General features: G+C 42.2%; 1 protein-coding gene across 3 annotated transcripts in view; it reads left to right on the top strand.

Moving 5' to 3' along the window:
• The window catches only part of Fyb2 (FYN binding protein 2), a 106,721-nt gene that overhangs the window by 69,861 nt on the left and 18,028 nt on the right, over positions 1–18,832 (top strand). For all 3 annotated transcript variants that reach the window (XM_028786406.1, XM_028786396.1, XM_028786386.1), the window contains exons 6-11: positions 4,801–4,835; positions 6,731–6,762; positions 7,509–7,611; positions 8,864–9,023; positions 15,840–15,954; positions 16,043–16,083. In XM_028786406.1, coding sequence (XP_028642239.1) covers positions 4,801–4,835; positions 6,731–6,762; positions 7,509–7,611; positions 8,864–9,023; positions 15,840–15,954; positions 16,043–16,083 — 486 coding nt within the window. The remainder of the gene's footprint in view (positions 1–4,800; positions 4,836–6,730; positions 6,763–7,508; positions 7,612–8,863; positions 9,024–15,839; positions 15,955–16,042; positions 16,084–18,832) is intronic.

Raw genomic sequence — 18,832 nt, 5'->3', positions numbered from 1 at the left:
CATCTTTGTAATAGATTAGAACAGCCCAGGTAAGACTTGAAAAACTGAAGATCTGTGGCCAGCTGTCAGGAGTTGTTCTGTCTGTGTCCTACCCCCTTACAAAGATCAATGGAATTGACAAATCTCTAGAAAGAGTGACTTAAAAAATTAACAATCTCAGGAATAAAGTGGGGATCACCTCACAGATCCTGTGGGTACCAAGAAATAAGGAAGCATTACAAAGCACTGTACACACATGAATGTGGCAACTTAGACAAAAGCAAAACAATTCCTCCTAAAGGTCATACCACCATGAATCACCCAACATAATTTGATAACTTGTAACACTTAGGAAAACTTGAACTTAGAATTTAAAGAGTCCCCCAAATAGGGACTGAGGCCATGGCTCAGTGGGTAGAGAGCTTGCCATGTAAGTGTGAGGACTGGCGTTTTAATTCCCAGGGCGCATGTGAAAGCCAGGAGGTGTAGCTGCCACCTATAATCCCAGCATTTGGAAAGCAGAGATAGGATCAGTGAGACAGCCTGCCTCAGAAAGTAAAATGAAGGGGAGTTAAGGGTACCCAACACTAAGCTCTGGCCTCCAAGTACACATGCACACCTCCAACACACATGGGTGTCCTCATGCATGTGAACATAATATACATATGCACATGCCCATCACACATGGGTATCTGCATACATGATACATGCATGCTTGTGTGAGTATACACATCACATAAGCAAGTTCCCCAAAGAGCATCTACATTCAAATGATTTCACTGAAACATGCTTCCAAACACTTAAAGAAGAGCTAACACTGATGTTTTGCAGCATATTCAAGAAAAATAGAGGCAAACAGTTCCTAGATCATCTCATGAAGTTAGCACAAGCCTGATATTAAGACTAAGCAGACAGCAACCCCCGGTCAATGTCCTTTCTGAGAGTGGCAGTGAAGACCTTTAAATATTATTAAGACTATTAACAATCGAATGCAGCAAGCATAATTGACTGCAGTTTGTATCAGAGATGCAACGCCAGCTCAGTATCCATACGTCAATCAATGCAACCCACCATAATGACGGATTAAAGCAGTTAAATCACGCCATATATTCAGAAAGGATATTGGGCAACTCTGACATACATCATAATTCTTGAAAAAGTAAGGGAAGAGGGGCTCTCCCATGATGATAAGTGATAGCCACAAGAAGCCTCCAGAACATGCTACTTGATGTTAAAGACCGACAGCTTTCTCTCCAAAATCTGAAACAAAAGAATGTCTTCATCTTCTGTGCTTACTCAGTGCAGAGCTGAGAGTTCTAACCAGTAAGCGGCACACAAGGAAGTAAAAGGGCAAAGAGAGATAGCATCTTAATTTGCGGAAATTCCTAAGAGTTTACAAGAACCTACCAAAGCTACACCCCCCCACCCTCCACCCTCACTGCCCGACCCACACCAAGAACTACAACACGGTTGTGTTTGCATGTTCTATCAACGTGCACGTGGCTGCTGCTTTTGAAAAAGTATAATACCTTTTAAGTTTTCTCCCCAGAAGATAAATACACAGGCTTAAACTTGTCACAGCATGCAGAAGACTTAAATGTTAAAGAGTATAAAATTTAGATTGAAAGAAATTTAAATCTAATCCAAATGAATGAAGGAACACGTTTTGTTTGTGGATCAGAAGAACCAATGAGTAAAACTGACAGTAAAAGAAAAAAGAATACATTAGTTCTCCCCAAGTGGTACATAGGCTTAAGGCAGTTCTATAAGAATCCCAGCAAGGTGTTCTGTAGCTATAGCAGGACTAGTCTAAGATGCATGTGGAAATGCAGAGGGACTTAAAATAGCTCCCGACAATTTTGAGAAAGGAAACAGAGAAAGGATCCGACACCTGACTCCAATCCTGTGAACCACAGTGATCAAGATCTTGTGGCTTTGGTGGAGAGACACAGTATAGAAGAATGACACTGGGGAACCAGAAACAGGAGGATGCAAACACATAAAACAGCTATTTACAGAGATGAAAAGCAACTCAATGGAGATGGCCCTTTAGTAGATAAGTATCTATAGATTAGAAAATAATGACGAACTGGAACATAATTCTCACACCTTTTTAAATTTTAATTTAAATAATGTTTCTCTCAAGAGCAAGAAATCAAGAGAGAGACGGGGAGGGGAGAATCCAGAAGTAGGAATCTGTTTTCCTATCAGCGGTTCAATCCATTGAAACAAAGCCAGCAGCTTGGGGTGATAGTACACATGGTGCCCACCTTACAGAGCTCAGTCTTGGGTCACAGGATTCAGCTTGTTCTGGAAACTACATAACTCATCAAGACCAGTGCCCTCTGACTAGCCTCCCTCCTGGGTACCCCGGAATTCTTGACAGGTCTTGGAGAGACTCAGGGCCACCTTCACACCATAAAGTTCTCAGCTGGAAAGCTGTTCTCTTGAGTGGCCTTGAGCAAGCTTTTTCACTTTCTGGAGTATCAGTTTCCATATTGGGAAAGTGTGACTATCAAAAGGAAGGGTATTGCCTACACTATGAAGTTGGCTGCTTTTATTATCGAGTTATTTAATATTAATGATAGTCATCTCACCTGATGTAAAAAGGAGACTTGTCTGAGATCACATGGGATATAGAGAAATAGAGGGTCTCCAGGGAATGAATCGCTGCAGTTGGAAAGTGGCTGAAGAAACTCTTCTGGGTTTTTCTCTTTCCCTACCACCCTGGAAACCCAAGTCATAGAAGGAAAGGTACAGACCCCTGCATAGAAACAGTCAGACTCCAAAGCTGTGGATCAAACCCCGTTAGCATTCCTAGTCCCTTGCTGATTCTTTTGGAGTACAGTTCCCCCCCCCCAACCCTTTTATTTTTGAGATTAGAATCCTTTCTCCCTGCCCTTTCCCCCTTCCTAGACATTCCATCTGTCCCTCCCTGCTCTTTTCCAAGGCTTGTATTCTTCCCTTGGAGTAAGTCTGGCTGCCAAAGCCTCCTGTTGAAGAGACTTCTCTTTGATAGAGCATTGACGCTATGAGGACATTTGTTAGCTGAATATGTAATGTAATCTTTGCCTACTGGCTGGAGCAAGTATCCTCAGAGCATCTGCAAGCCTTGGTTTTGTAGTTTTTAGACATAACATGCACTGATATTCTCCATGGTAGGTAAAGGGAAGCAAGCACAATCATAATTTGTTAATTCTATGAAAGACAGATACAAACATGAAAGAGAAGATTATCTTTTTGAAAAAGTGGAAGCAAGGGACTGGAGAGATGACTCCGTGGTTAAGAGCACTGATTGCTCTTCTGGAGGTCCTGAGTTCAATTCCCAGCAACCACATGGTGGCTCACAACCATCTGTAATGGGATCCGATGCCCTCTTCTGGTGTGTTGGGTGTACTCATATACATATAGCAAATAAAATATTTTTAAAAAAACTTAAAAAAAAGTAGAAACAAGTCAATACTTGGAGATGGCAAAAATTGTGTCATAAGCAGACTTGAATTTTTCTAGATTTATTTTATTCTGTGTCTATGAGTGTTTTGCCTACATGTATGTCTGTGTGCCATGTGTGTTCCTGATACCCAAGGAAGTTAGAAGAGGCTCTTAGAACCCCCTGAAACTGGAGATGCAGGTGGATCTGTGCTACCATGTGGATGCTGGGACTTGAACCTATGTCCTCCACAAAACCACACGTGTTCTTAACTACTAAACCATCTCTCCAGCCCCATAAACATATTTATTTTTTAAAAAGGGTGGATATTAAACAAAAAATTAATACAAAGGGCATAAAATATTTTTCCTGAATAAGAAACAACTAAAGATAAACATCTGTAGTTACCTAAGTAGAACTACATTATTAATCATGAATGTAGAAATTAAGGTCTAAGAAAACCTAAATTTTAGAGAAAATTAGGATTAGGTTTATTTTGTCAGTGGACTATATGTTTATATTAAGATATGATCAATGGGACATTTTTGTTCAATTTTAGGCTAGTAGTAGAAGAAACAAAACAGAAGCCCTGCCTGCTCCACACCTCCATCCCAGTTCAAAACTTTTAGAGAGGTTTGCTAAGCAAGAAGTAGTGAGAAGCAATTTTCTGGAAAATCTGACACTTTTCATAAATGTCCAGTGTCTTGTAGACAACATTTCTAATTGCTATCTGGGAAGTACTGATGGCCCAGCTTCACAGATGAACAGGCTCATGGGAATTCACCTGAACCGCTCAGGAAGAGTGACAGGACTCATCCCTGAAGCCAATTCTTACATTTTTAAAAAACCAATTCCCACAATTTTAAATAATTAGGGAAGTCATGATCTTGTTAACCATTAGGAAAGTCAGAAGATATTTATGTCCTCTCAGGCTCCTCTTTCAAGCTAAGTTTAGGGAAAAGGCACTTGGGACAGAATCTGGCAAATATCTGTTGAATTTGACTCAGGTTCCTGTTAATCTGTCTCCCCAGCCCCAGTCCCCCCGCTACACACCCTATACACCCCCCACACACACACACATACTCCCCACCCTCCCACATACATCCCCCACACACACACACCTTTCAAATTTGTCTTCTAAGTGCTGCTACTGATTTTCAATGCTTTCTTTTAAGCAGGATGCTTTCATCAGTTATAAATTCCACCCTGGAAATCCCCATAAAATTCAAACCTTGAACCTTAGAATTTTCCTACCCGTGCAGAGCAGGTCATAGATCAATGCTCTGAAGGGTGAGAAAACTGGACTCTGTAACCATGTGAATTGTGCTAATCCTGAATTCTGTGAGAGATGAGTAGATAAACTGACTTCAAATATCTTTTGTTTATTTTAGCCACTTATGAAATTGAGATTGAAGAACTCCAAAAGGTATTGCTTCTCCTGACCTTACTGATATGTGACTAAGAATACTACACTCCCACAGACGTGAGTCTAGGGTATTCTCCAGCAAGATGAAAGCTCCTTATTTGCAGCAGGCTTTTCCAGGCTCCTAGTGGTCAGGATCCTGAACCCTGAACCTTTTATGTAGAGTTAGAAGGTGTGTACTGAGATGAGCAGACATGGTCTGAATTGATCCTTGGCCCCTCCCTCATCTCTTTTGATCTGTGCCAATAGCTTTACTAACTACCTCTTTCAGAGAGACAAGTCCTTTAGGATAATCCAAGTTTATATATTTTATGTTTTCAAGAAAACAACCAGAGCCTGGAAGGAATACTTCCTGGGCTCCTGCTGGTGGTGTTAAGTGCCACCTGGGAGATGATGTAGCAATTCAGTTGGGGCCCCCAAGTAGAATTGTACAGGCCTCAGTCAGATTCTGACTATGACCTTGAATATTGCTCAATGTCCTCACCTGTACAATTAATAGAACACCCATATCTAGAGTCCTTGTGAGGGTTCATAAGGCAAGCCCTGAAGGAATGGTATGTTCAGAAGTACCTGGGACTCAGCATTCAGCTCTCTGAAACACCACTCTTCTGTAAGTGGAGTATTCCCCAGGAGGATAAGAAGCATGTTTTATCACTGTGTCTGCCATAGCAGATGTTGAGTAAAGTGACCGGTACTTCTTCAAATTGCAGACAGCAGTAAATTATATGAACTCTTGCTATAGTGTCTGGCACATAGTAGGCACTTTCTGAGCACTTTTGTGGGATCAGTGAAGGATCTATTCCTTGCTCAGTGGGCTCATTTTGCTCTGGGTGAGCAGAGTCCAGTTTCATCCTTTTTGATGAACTGGCAGTAGGGATGTGTGAGTAGAGTTCATGTTCTTACAAGATGCCCTTGGACCCTTAGAGAAGAGCTAGTCACCTCGTCTCAGAGATCAGAGCTCTGTTTTCTGTGATTGTCATCCTTTCTGCCAGTTAGCTTGTCTGCCTCCTGTTGACACGTGGGTTTCTAGCAGTGATTCCTTCATTTGACCAGGAATTACACAGCAACATCCAATCCTCAAGATGACCCTGGGAGTCAGTACTCCTGCTCCCAACTATAAATGGTAACTTGAGAGCTCAGAGCTATTAAATAGGCAACAATTAATACATCAGAGATATTTAAAAAGGTCCATCTGACTTGTCTTCTAGTGCTGGTTTCCTAGAGTTCTATAAGGAACTACTAGCCACTGGATGAAGGCGTGTGGTGCTCTCCTCCAAACACTGCCTGGGAACTGGTGTGCTTGGCCTTTCAGGCAGCCTGTCAGATTCTTAATTTCTGTTTTCTTAGGAGTTCTTGGCTAGATTCCAAACAGTTACTGACATCAGATGTGGGGCTAGTGATTAAGAGGAAGGTGGGTTGTATTATGTTGTTATCACTGGGACATAATCTTGACGAAACTGAATCTCTGCCACATAACAGTGGGGTTTTGATCAGAGAGCATGAAGTTAGGGAGCGGTCCAAGCAAGATTCACACACTGACCTACGTCAGTTTCGGCAATTGAAACTGCCCAGATAACACATGCAGTGTCCTCTCAGGATCTAGATGCTCTTGACCTTCATAGGCATACCTGGAAAGGGATGCAGAGAAAATGGTCCAAGCCATTTGATGTGCTATAACTTACACACACTGAAAATTTAGAAAAGTTGGTTTCTTTTCTGCTTGGCCTTCAGCCCCATGTGCAAGAAAAGTTCATGGAACATTCTGTGGCCATTGTCTGCTTTCGCCATGTCCTAAGATTCCCCTCCCATTTGATCAAGTCACCTGATGGTCTATAACCAACAACGTAGCCTAATTTGGGTAAACTCACAAAAATGACTGTTTTCCTCTTTGTTTTCAGCCTTGGAGGAGTTTTCTCCTTCCAGAACTGAGGTAAGTTTTATCTGTAAAACAAAAGCACAGTCTAGCCACTGATGACTCATGGCTGAACTCATTTTCTTGCTATGGGCTGGCCATGGTCCCAGTGCATGAACTGGTTCTGTTCCCTGGCACCTTGTAAAGTACCCAGTGCACAGCAGGTTCTCAGTGACCCTGCCTGGCCTTCCTTGCTCTTGTCTTCTTAACCCATACTGTATTCAGGCAGCAAACCCTAGCTGACAAAACAGAGAGGAGGTCATTGAAGATAGATCCATAGACAACACACCGTGATCTAAAGCACACTGGGGGACTCTTAAGTACTGCGACTTAGACAAAAGAGCTCTTTGGTTTGTTAGTAATAGAAGATGCAAATGGCATTTTTGGAAAAACTAAGTAGCTAATAAAAAGGGAGAAGCACTCAAATAAGCTGGTGTGTTTGGGGCAAACGGAGGAGCTAAACCCAAACAGAAGTGGAGGAAAGGAACAAAGAGAGGTGGAATTGGAAAGGTGGAAACCTGGAAGACCACAAGAGGACGTAGATTGTATCCTGGAGATACTGGATAATGAAAGGATTTAAGTAAGAGTTGACATTCTTACTGGTTGGAAAAGGCAGAAGCTCATGCAAGCTATCTGTCTGATTTGTTTGTCCTGGCTCCTCATTTTAAAGGAAAATTCACCATTCTCAGTCATCTCACTTAGACTGGGCTAATCTACCATCTACAGTCAAGACTTTACTTTTCCTTGGTATTTTCATATTTAAGTCCTAGACATAAAGATGAAGAAAACATCACGAAGGAAAAAGAGTCATGTGAATCGGAACCTCCAAAACCAAGAAAGGAGTCACACCTTACCCATCCTCCCAAGGTATCTGTGTCCTAGGCTCCTGATGTGGTTCAACCATGTGATCTTCCTGCTGGGCACTGGTGGTGCACGCCTTTAATCCCAGCACTTGGGAGGCAGAGGCAGGTGGATTTCTGAGTTCGAGGCCAGCCTGGTCTACAGAGTGAGCTCCAGGACAGCCAGGGCTACACAGAAAAACCCTGTCTCAAAAAACAAAAAACAAAAACAAACAAACAAAAAAACCCCATGTGATCTTCCTTAAATACATAGCTGATCAGTGTCATTCACTGCTTGTCTGTCAAAATTAAGAAATAAAATCCAAACTCCTTGATTTGTATGGAAGACCACTCGGAATTCAGTCACAGCCCACCCTGTCTTTAGGCTCATCTCGTCTTCCTCATCTATTTCTTCCCCCTTTTCCTTTCGCTTAGCTCTTGCCACAGCTCCCGGACCACCCCTTCCATGCTATTAGGCCACTAACACTTCTCCAAATAGCCCATATCTTTGCTCATTCTCATTAATCTGCCAGACATCCCTTTCCCCTTCCATCCATCTCCTACCTATATTTTACAAGTTAGACTTTGACAGATTCTGCTTTTGGAGGATTTCCCAAACTCAATCTCCCAGTGAAAAAAACAAATCTCTCCATCCTGTTTCCAGGGCTGTGTACCCTTCCATAAGTAATAATATCACATTAACCCTAATTGCTTGTGAATGTGCACTGTGACCAGTGTTTGAGATGCTCAGTCAACTGCATGGGCTACTTCCAGAGCTGTTCACGCCATCTTACATTCATTATAAGTCTCATAGATCAGAAAATGGAGACTTGAGAAGAAACACAAGGTAGTAGACAAAAAGAAAAATGTCAAGTAAACTGGGGAAGGAGGAGTACCCAGCAGCCTCCTTACAGGTGATGAGAACAGGGATGGAGGGTTATGCCCTCCCTCAGTAGATTACTAATAGTGTGGCCCACCATTGGCTATTTGACCTACCTAGATGCTTTATCAAGAGGACTAACAGCATTTTTTCCTCATGGGATGCCATGATGGTTGAGATGGAATGGAGACCCGGAGGTAGAGTTCTCACTCTCATGGGCCTGCCTCTGTGGGACTCATTAGCACTCAGAAATAAATGAAGGGCATGGTATGTACTCTGGTAAGACATGGGGTCTAGACTTGTTCTCACCAACGAACACATCCTAAAGACCAGAATGCATGAGCAAGGAACTAACTTGGTAATCAGCCCCAGCAGCGCTCTTCCTGTTGTGTGTGTTTAGGTAGTTGTCTGCGAAGAGACTCCAGGAAAAACCAAGATGACTGGAGTCCATGAGGACAGAAGGAGTGTGCCAGCTGGAAACCAGGAAGCCATGACTGACACCATTCAGAACAGGCTCTTCCCGGAGGATATGGCACTGACTAGGCATTCCCAGGATAAGAGTAAGTTACATTTCCCCTGGATTCTCTTCACTACCAAGCTGTTTTAAAGGGAAGTATGGCTGAGATCATAATTTATTTACAGATATATAAAGGACATTTATCATGTACCTAGTAACTCACCTAGAAAGGCTGTCTCCCCAGAGCAGTGGAAAGATCACTAGATTTAGAGGCAAAGGGCTTGAGTTCACGTCTACACATATGTGAACTTAACAGTTGTGTGGTTCATTTGTATTTCACTAGTTCAATTTCTCTGTTAAAAAGGGAATCTGAACATGAACTTCACAGGAGTGTCATGAGGACCAGATCCAACAGGATGTCATGTGACTGTCTTGTTGTCTTCTTGTCTAACCACTGACCCTTGCTCTCACCATTGACAAGTTGATATGACATACAGCATCTCTAAGTGACCGTTTCAGCTGCATTTCAAAACTCTTGATTATAAACAATAACTAAATCATACTTGGTTAAACTACATACTTAAAGGGGGCTCACTTGGCAGAAATTCTAGGCATGGCTTGATCCAGGAACACAGGTAATACCACAAAGACAAAGTAGCCTGAGTTCTCCTCTGAGGCAACTCTGTTTTCAGCCAGAGTTGGTTTCTGTTCAGTCAAGCTGGCAGCAAGCAGAGAGAGTTACATCCTATTCTCTGATAAAGCCCAAAGGAAAACAAGTAATTTTGTCTCTCCAAAGATAAAAAACATGATTCTTACATTGAAATTTGATTGGGTCACGAGCCATTTCAATTAAAAAGTATGCTCTGATGGGACCTAGCTATGCCATACGTTGAGCTAGGAGTGGGTAGATTAATTTCTACCAAGCATCTGTCTTGGTTACTTTTCTGTTGCTGTGAAGAGGCACCATAATCAAGACAACTTAAGAGTTCATGACCATCTTGTCAGGAGACATGGCAGCAGACAGGCAGGTATGGTGCTGGAGCAGCAGTTGAAAGCTTGTGTCTCATCCATAAGCAGAAGGCATATGAGTAGGAACTAACAGGAAGTAATATGAGCTCTATCCAAGTCCAGCCCAGTGACACACCTCCTCTAACAAGGCCACACCTCCTAATCCTTCTCAAAGAGTTCTACCAACTGGAGACCAAATATTCAAATCTATGAGTTTATGTGGGCCATCCTCATTCAAACCAAGACTTCATCACATGGAAGGAAAACAGGATAGCTGTTGTCAGGAGAATAAGAGTAGATGTTACAAAGATGAGAAAATGCCCACTGAAGTACATTGGTCCATGGAAAGTCAGGCCAGACTAGGATGAATTCAGTGATCAAAAGGATAAAGTCAAGGTCCTTGCCATCTACTCTAGGCTCAGGAGTTTTACCTGTGCCACACATATGCCCCCTGCATACTCTCTGCTCTGGAGGAATGACTTCAGAGCAGGTTAGGTGCTTAAACAGCCTTACATTTTGACATGGTCTCTTTCCTCCACCTGGAATATTTTTATACTTACTCCCTTACCTTATTGTCCTAGTCAGCTCTCCAAACTCATCCTTAAAGTCACTTCTGGGGTTTGCTTTACCTTCAGCTTATTTTTCTCTTACCCCAAGTATTAATTTATTTTATCCTGAAAAGACTTAGACAAACCAGGATCTATTTTATAAATGATTTATAGATAAAAGAGGTAGCAGTAAATCACAAAGTGAAGATGTTCTATGTATACATACTGTATTAGTTACTTTGTTGTTGTATTAAAATACTATGGCTAAGGCAACTTAAAGATGGCGTTTATTTTGGGCTAATACTTCCTGAGGGATGACAGTCCCTCATGGCTAGGAGACATAGTAGCCAATGGCAAGCATGATGACAGAAAATGCAGAAACTCACATCTTCAATGGCAAGCAGAAACTGTAAGTAGGGCAAAGCTGTTTGATCTCAAAGTCCACTCCCTAGTAACATATTTCCTCCTGTAAGGCTGCACCACCTACTGCCCACAAACAGTGCTACTTACTGGGAACCTAGTGTTCAAACACATGAGCCTATTATGGGGGCCATTTCTCATCTAAACTGCTGTACATATTTACAAGTTTGACAAAGAACCCATAAAGGGAATATATAAATCTTTTATACAAACATCTTTACATTCATAAAGTATAAAACAGAAACTAACCATGTAAAAAAGGATGGAAGATATTGAAATTGAACAAACATTTGAACTGGCAGTTGATCACAGGAGAAAGAGGGCCTCCAAAAGGTGAATATGCCATGAGAGCCCAAGGTCATTGACTCTCCAGCGAAAGTGGAACTGCAAGTGAAGAGTATCTACCATCATAGTATCTCCAACAGAAAAGACTAAAAACATTCAGTGTTGATGAAGATATGGACCAGGTAGAATGTTCCTATTCTGAGGAGATTGTAAGCTAGGATCATCACCTTGGAAACACTTGTGAATGTTAGAAATAAACACATGCACTTTCAATGTCTAAGCATCCATGTTGGACATATCCCAGCCAGAAATATGTATTCAATTCACAAAAATATACAAATTGTTTATGCCAGAAAATTTTATAATAGTCTCAGACTAGAACTTGTCCAATGAGGAGTAGAATGGAGGACTAGGAAGGACAGCATCCTGAAAGCCCAGAACTCAGGATATGGAGATAGAAGGATGAAGGGTTTGAGGGAGCTTGACCACATAGTGAATGAGGGCTGTGGTTTTCTTTTTAAATGATTCACTGTTTATTTTATGTGCATTAGTGTTTTGCCTGCATCTTGTCTGTCAGGGTCCTTGAAACTGGAGTTACAGACAGTTGTGAGTTGCCATGTGGGTGCTAAGAATTGAACCTGTGTCCTCTGGAAGAGCAGCCAGTGCTCCCAACTACCGAGCCCTCTCTCCATCCCCAGGGCTGTGTCTCATGGGGGAAAATGTAACAACAACAACAAACAGAGTAGACAAATACATTATACCCTGTTCACACAACAGAACAGAAAACATAGTCTTAGTAATGGTCACATTGCAACTATCAGCAACAAACTGGAAGAATCTCTCAGCATAATGCTGAGTGCCAGTGTGCAACACCCAGGAGTGCAAACTGCATTGCTGCATTAATATGAAGATCAAAAGCAGGCAGAATGTACCTAATAGATTGGGAATCAGCACCGCAGTTACCCAGAGGTAGGGAATGGTGTGGGTGCAGCTGGCTCTTCATCTGTATCCGTGAAGATGCTCAGGTTAAGGCAATCTTTGGTGATGTTTTTCCCCTGTATCACACTGTCATTAAGTCTTACAACAGGACTCGGGATCCAGTTCAGTTGGAGTGTGCTTGCCCAGCGTGTGGAAGACTCTTGGTTTTATCCGCAGCACTGGAGTACAAAGACCAACAAACAAACAAAAAATCATGAAAGTAAAAAATAGAAAAAAAAGGCTTTTAAAAGCACAAACATAACACATGCACCTTCTAAAATGAGAAAATTAAAAATACCAGAGAGGAAAACCTTGGTTAATCAAGAAAGAGAAAGATTTAAAAAGTAGAGAAAAAATTTTAAAATATGTTATAATATAGTAGGATACAAACATTTCAATATCAGTAAAAGCTGAGCATGTTAAAATTACTGCTTTGAAAATGCACTGGAATTGTTCAAAATTCAAATATTTGAGTGCCCTTTATGGGTCCCATACTCTAGGTGTGGGGATTTAGCAGTTAAAAAAAAAAACAGAAAAAGAATCTGTTCTTCATGCACATAGGACTGAAGATCCTATCTTTCATACTGTACAAAAATCATTTCAAAATGGATCAAAGACCTTAGTGTAACAACTAAAACCCAGGAAGTCATGAGAAAGACACCTGGGGAAAACCTTAAAAATATGAATGTAAGCAACTAGTTATATAAAATAACTGCAGCAACAAATGAATGAGACTGTGCGAATGTAAAAGCTTCCAGCAGCAAAGAAAACAGCCAAGCACACAGACGGCTACAGAACGAGGGGAAATCGTTGCCAGCTCTAATGGACTATCAATATTGAGAATGAATAAGATTTCAAATTCAGCAATGAAAAGTCAAATAATTCAATCAATAAATGGCACATGAACGCAACAGGGTCTGCTCAAAAGACATACAAAAATATTACATGGAAAAACATTCAACATCCTCAAACCATTAAAGAAATGTAGATCAAAACTATGCTGAGATCACATCTTACCCAATCAGAATGGCCACTGCAACTAAGCAAAGCAAGCTCTAGAGAGAATGTTGGAAGAGGGGCCTTAACCACTGCCGGTGGAGTGCGAATTAGGGCAGCTGCTAAGGAAAGTGATATGACAAAAACCTTCAAGAAACTAAAATGGAACAGTCACATGACACAGCTATCCCAGGGATGGCTGTATGCAGATGGGGGGAGGGGGTCTAAGTCAGCACACCCTTGTTTATCAGAGCACTGCTTAAAACAGGCAAGTTACAGAGTCACCGTCAACTGATGAATGGCTAAAGAAAATGAAACAGAGAGAGGAGGGAAGAAGAGAGGGGAAGAGAGTGTATGTGTTATGAAGAATTGGGGGGCTGAGGGATAGGGAGGTGGCTGCACTAATAAATATCTTGCTTTGACGCATGAGTTTGGGTGTTATAACCTATATCTGAATAAGCAAACAGAAACTATAGTAGGCATGGTGATGTGCTTTATAATTCCAGCCCTGCAGAGACAAAAGCAGGCAAGATCCCTGGGCCTCACCAGCCCGCTCAGTGGGTTCCAGGCCAGTGAGAAAGCCTGTCTCAAAACACAACACTCAAATTTGACTGCTGGCCTCCACACATGCATACAGACTAACACATAGAAGAATGAAATTAGCATTTGTATGAAAATGGAGGGAACTGGAGAGGGACTGAGAAAGACAGGCTCAGAATGATTTAATCATGTTTTCTCTCTCATGCGGAAAGATACAAGAAAGACAAAAGGGTCCGTGTGGAGGGATAGTAGGTAAAGCAAGAAGATAGGTGAGGTAAATAAGATCAGAGTGTATAAACTGAACATGCCACAGTGACGTACATTCTTTGTACAATTAATGTAGATTAATAAAGAATCCCTGTCCCCATAGGGGTTACCTTCTGATCAAATATGGCAGACAATATATAAACAATGAGATATTCTTATGTGAAATGGAAAATTGTTTAAAGAAGCAAAAGAAAAGGAGGTCATGGATGGTAGAACTTGAATGTGTCTGCAGTTAGCAAGTTCTTAAAAGAAATCATGAGACTGGTTTGAAACCCAGTATCCCCAGGACAACCAAATAGAAGTAACATGAAGGATTGTGGTGGCTCTGGAACTGACTGATGTGTTCGTTGAAGATATACATCTGCGAATTTTATTTCTAAGGTGATTCCATGATGCTTTTCATAACTCAATGAGAAAAATTAAGAAAGGCAAAAAGAGCGTTGGAGAGACAGCTCAGGAGTAAGAACATTTGATATTTCAGAGGATCTAGGTTTGGTTCCCAGAATCCACATGGTAGTTCACAGTCATCCATAAGTCCAAGTGTATGGAATCCAACACCCTCTTCTGGCCCCTGAAGGCACCTGGTACACATGTGATATACCCACATACATGCAGGCAAAACACTCATATCCATAAAGTAGAATAAGTACACTTTTTAAAAAGAAAGAAAAAGCACCTGACTATGTGCTTAGCATCTTTATCTTTGCTGGAACTATTCTGATAACTTCTTCTGAAACAGCAAGGCTTCTTCCTCTGGGAACTGACACTCTTTGAAACAGTTTGGGGGTCACATACTTCTTGCAGCAGGATAAAATCTTCTCATTTGGTTCATTTAATTAATAGATACAAGTCACTTCACTTATTGCATATTTTTAGATACACTTCTTATGATAAGTAGTTCATGTCTGAAATGAAAGTAGCTCTGAATCACCCACAGCCTAAATATGAAGCTACAGCAACTGACGAGGAGGAGGTGAGACTTACGGCTGTTTTACAAGTTTACAGCTGAGAAATCCCTGCATTTATCAGGCAGGTTACCTGTGAAAACAATCTCTACACTTTTCAGATTGGCGTGTTACCTGTGGTTAATTCTATCTTTAACCATACACATTGACATGTGTCCAATTAGCTTACTTAAGAATCTTTAAAGAAGAAAAATCAACCAAAAGACGCCATTTTGATGGTAGAGAAAAATCTCCAGGGCTGAAGGACTTCAACACAGAAGGTCAGAAGAGGCATTTCACTGGGCAAGAGCTTTGGTTTGCCAGGGAATCAGCACTCATTGTACGTATACACTGGAACCTTGCACAGTCACACAGCTGGGCTGTTCTTATTACCCTAGCTTCCAGCAGTTGCAGCAGGCTCAACAAGTGGCTTCTCTGAGACCGTGTAGACCATGCTGTCAATTTCACTGCACAGTGACTAAACAGACAACAGAAGAGAGGCTGGGTTTGACTCAGAGTTTACAGGTTTTACTCCACAGCCCTTGGCTCTGCTACTTTTCGATCCGTAGTAGGACAGAGCACCTTAGCGTGGAAGCATGTGAAGGAAGTAGGTCATGGTAGACAGGAAGCAGAGAGGAAAGAAGGGACACGGGATAGCCTTTAAATGCCCCTTACTGACCCAATTCCTCTAACCAGGCTCCACCTACTGAAATTTCAGAACCTAACAAAACAGTATCTCTCTTTCGAGGACAGAACACACATGACCCTTGGGGGGCATCTCTTGCTCAAATCAACACATAGCAAGGTGGCAATCCAGCTTCATCACCTTTATTCTGCCTTTTCCTGCTGTTGCTCCATTGTCAAGGATGCGTGCAGATGTGTCCCTAATAGCCAATGACAACTGTCCCTGGGGTTTCCCTATTTCCCTTACAGGTGGATATGTGGAGGCTTTGGAGGTGACGAAAGAAACTCCAAGTCCAAGCACCATTAGGTCAAGCTCCTCTTCAGAGAAGACTTATGATGATGTGGAGTGCTCCAGAGAAGACATGTAAGTATATTCTGCCCTTCCAGGAGGATGGCTTCGATGAGACTGTGGAGGTGCAGTAGGCTGATGATCTTTATATCTTTCTCCACAGACGAAAATGGGACTTCTCCAGCTCGTTCACCTCAGACAGCGGTAAGTGCTGGTTGGAAAGGCAGAGAGTGCTCCTGAGGCCGAGAAGTGACCACAGCCTTTTATTTGGCCATATTTTCAGTGATTAGAAACTGGATGACGAGATTGTAAACTAAGAGCCCGAGTTCCCGAGGCATGTGCTTAAAGGAAGGAATAGTATTCTTGTGGCTGAAGGCAATTTCACATGAAATGGCTCTCACTGGGGTGTGTTCATAGCACAAGTCTGATAAGTGATGTGCATTTTTATTTAAAATATCATCAGGGCTTCCTAAAATTAATAGATTTTAATTATTTGTATGTGGGGCTGGGATTATGCGCCTCTGTGTACAGGTACCTGGAAAGGCTACCTGAAGCTGGCTACCTGAAAGGTTCTCTGAAGCTGGAGTTTCCAGGCATGTTATTAGCAAATTGATATGTGTGTGGGAACCAGACTTGAGTCCTCTACAATCAAAGTATGTAGCCCCAGCTTCCCAGTGGTTTTAATAGCAATATCAGCATGGCCTAATGGCTTTGAATAGCCTAGTCCTCTCCCTAGTGTCCGTGCAACTCCATCTGTACTCCATCTGTACGCCACACTATATTCAGTTTTCCCTTCCAGAGGCTTCAGCGCTGACTTTTCTCTGCTTCTGCAAATGCCAATCAAAATGTGTTTGCAGATGCCCACCCCCAATTAAGGTGACACTGGCCTTCCTGGGATACCTTAAGTGGTCCTTATTACCTTTATTTCATTTTTATTCTTCACCCTTTCGCACATTTCCATGAAGAATTTTAGTTGTTTTCATGCTCTTTTATCCTCCTTCCTCCCCCACTGAAATTTTTCTCACCTTCAAGCCCGTTCCACTTTCATGCCTTCTTTTTGTGTGTGAACCACTGGATTTAGGTTTCTTGACAAAGCATAGGTGGGAGATTACTTGTCAGTTTATCAGTGGCTATGCCACTGAAGGAAACAACACACCCTCCCTGAAAAGCTGGCTAGTAGTCCATCAGAGAAGTGGGTGTCCTGTAGGGCCCCTGTCCTTGATGAGATACCATGGGTCCAATCTTATGCAGATGTATGTCGATAACCATAGCTGTAGTTATTTGTGCAATGGCTGTGTCACATCCAGAAGATGTCTTTGGGGAGCACTTCTCTTACAGACAGTATTTTAGTACTCTTATCCACAGTGTTCCCCAAGCCTTGTAGGTAGTGACCCAGCTGTCTTATTTAAAGCCAAGCCCTCCACTACCACTAAATTTTGGTGCTTTGGCCAGTTATGGGGCTTTATGCTATGAGCTACCTATTCCTAGAAGATGTTTCTCTGATGACGGCTGAGTGCCGGTCTAATCTGCAGAGCTAAGCTCAAGTGTCTAGGCAGCAGTTTGAGAACATGGTCACATAGCAGTAACAACAGCAGCAGCAGCAGCAACTAGTAGGGCTGGAGATGGGGTGGCTCAGTGGTTAAGAGAACATGTTGCTCTTCCAGAGAACCCAAGTTTAATTCCTAACACCCATCTGGCAGCTCACAACCATCTGTAACTCTAATTCCAGGCTATCTTGTGCCCTCTTCTGGCCTTCATGGGTACAAGGCACACATGTAGTATGCAGTAATATATGAAGGAAAAATACACATAAAATAATATTTTTTTAAAAAAAATAACAGCATTTTCTCCCAGGGTTTATGACCCCCTCCCCAGCCCCTATGTGTCTGCTCTTTACCAGGCTTAAAGAACCAGGCATGAGTTTTTTCTTGAGAAGTAGGCATCAAAACCAATCAGAAAGTGGTAAATTACCACCATACCCGTGATGCCACTATTAAACTGGAGGGTGTCAGCCCTGGCGGGCCACATTGTAGCTTCCAGGAGTCACAGCTGGAGAACGCTATTGATGACTTTTCCCCACCGGCAGGCTACAGAGCACCTTCTGGCACCACAAAGCTAGGCAGTGATGGGAAAGTATCTCTCAGCTTTTGCTTGCTTTCTCTGTCAAGACCAAACGTGTGGTGTCTTCGGGAATAGAGTCTTACCATCAATTTCCATTGGGCAACCAAAAACAATGAAAGTACCTTGTACCGTACTGGGAACTCTGACCTTGTACCGTACTGGGAACTCTGAGGTCCCCCTGACCTACAAGTTGTGGGGAGGTGTTTCATATCTGGCACTGATACTTTTGTTTAACAACCTATGGCTTTGGGGGAAAACATTGCCCACCCATACAGGATGTCTTAGTTACTATTCTATTGCTTTGAAGAGACACCACGGCCAAGGCACCTCCCATAAAAGAAAGCATTTAATTGGGTACCTGCTTACAGTTTTAAAGAATTAGTCCTTGATCATCATGGCAAGAAGCAAAGAGGCATGGCACTGAAGCTGTAGCTTTACATCCTGGATCCCAAGGCAGTAGGAAGAGGGAGAGGAGGAGGGAGGAAGGGAAGAAGGGAGAGAAGGAGAGAGGGGAAGGGAGAGTGAAGAACGAGAGAGAGAAACTGAGACAAAGACAGCAACTGGGGAGGGGGGTGAGACTGTTATGACATTTTGAAATCTCAAAGTCCACTCCAAGTGACACACCTCCTCCAACAGGCTACGCCTCCTTCCCAAACAGGTCCACTCCTTGGTGACTAAGTATTCAAATATATGAGCTTCTGGTACTATTCTAAAACCACTACAGAGGATACCTCCATTCCAACCTTGTTTTTAGGGAGTATTTTCTTTTTTTTTTTAAAGATTTATTTATCTATTATTTCTGAATACACTGTAGCTGTCTTCAGACACACCA

The sequence above is a fragment of the Grammomys surdaster genome, unplaced genomic scaffold (assembly GCF_004785775.1).
Source record: "Grammomys surdaster isolate TR1022 unplaced genomic scaffold, NIH_TR_1.0 100, whole genome shotgun sequence".
Lineage (NCBI taxonomy): Eukaryota > Metazoa > Chordata > Mammalia > Rodentia > Muridae > Grammomys > Grammomys surdaster.
This window is presented reverse-complemented; position numbering and strand designations above follow the sequence as displayed.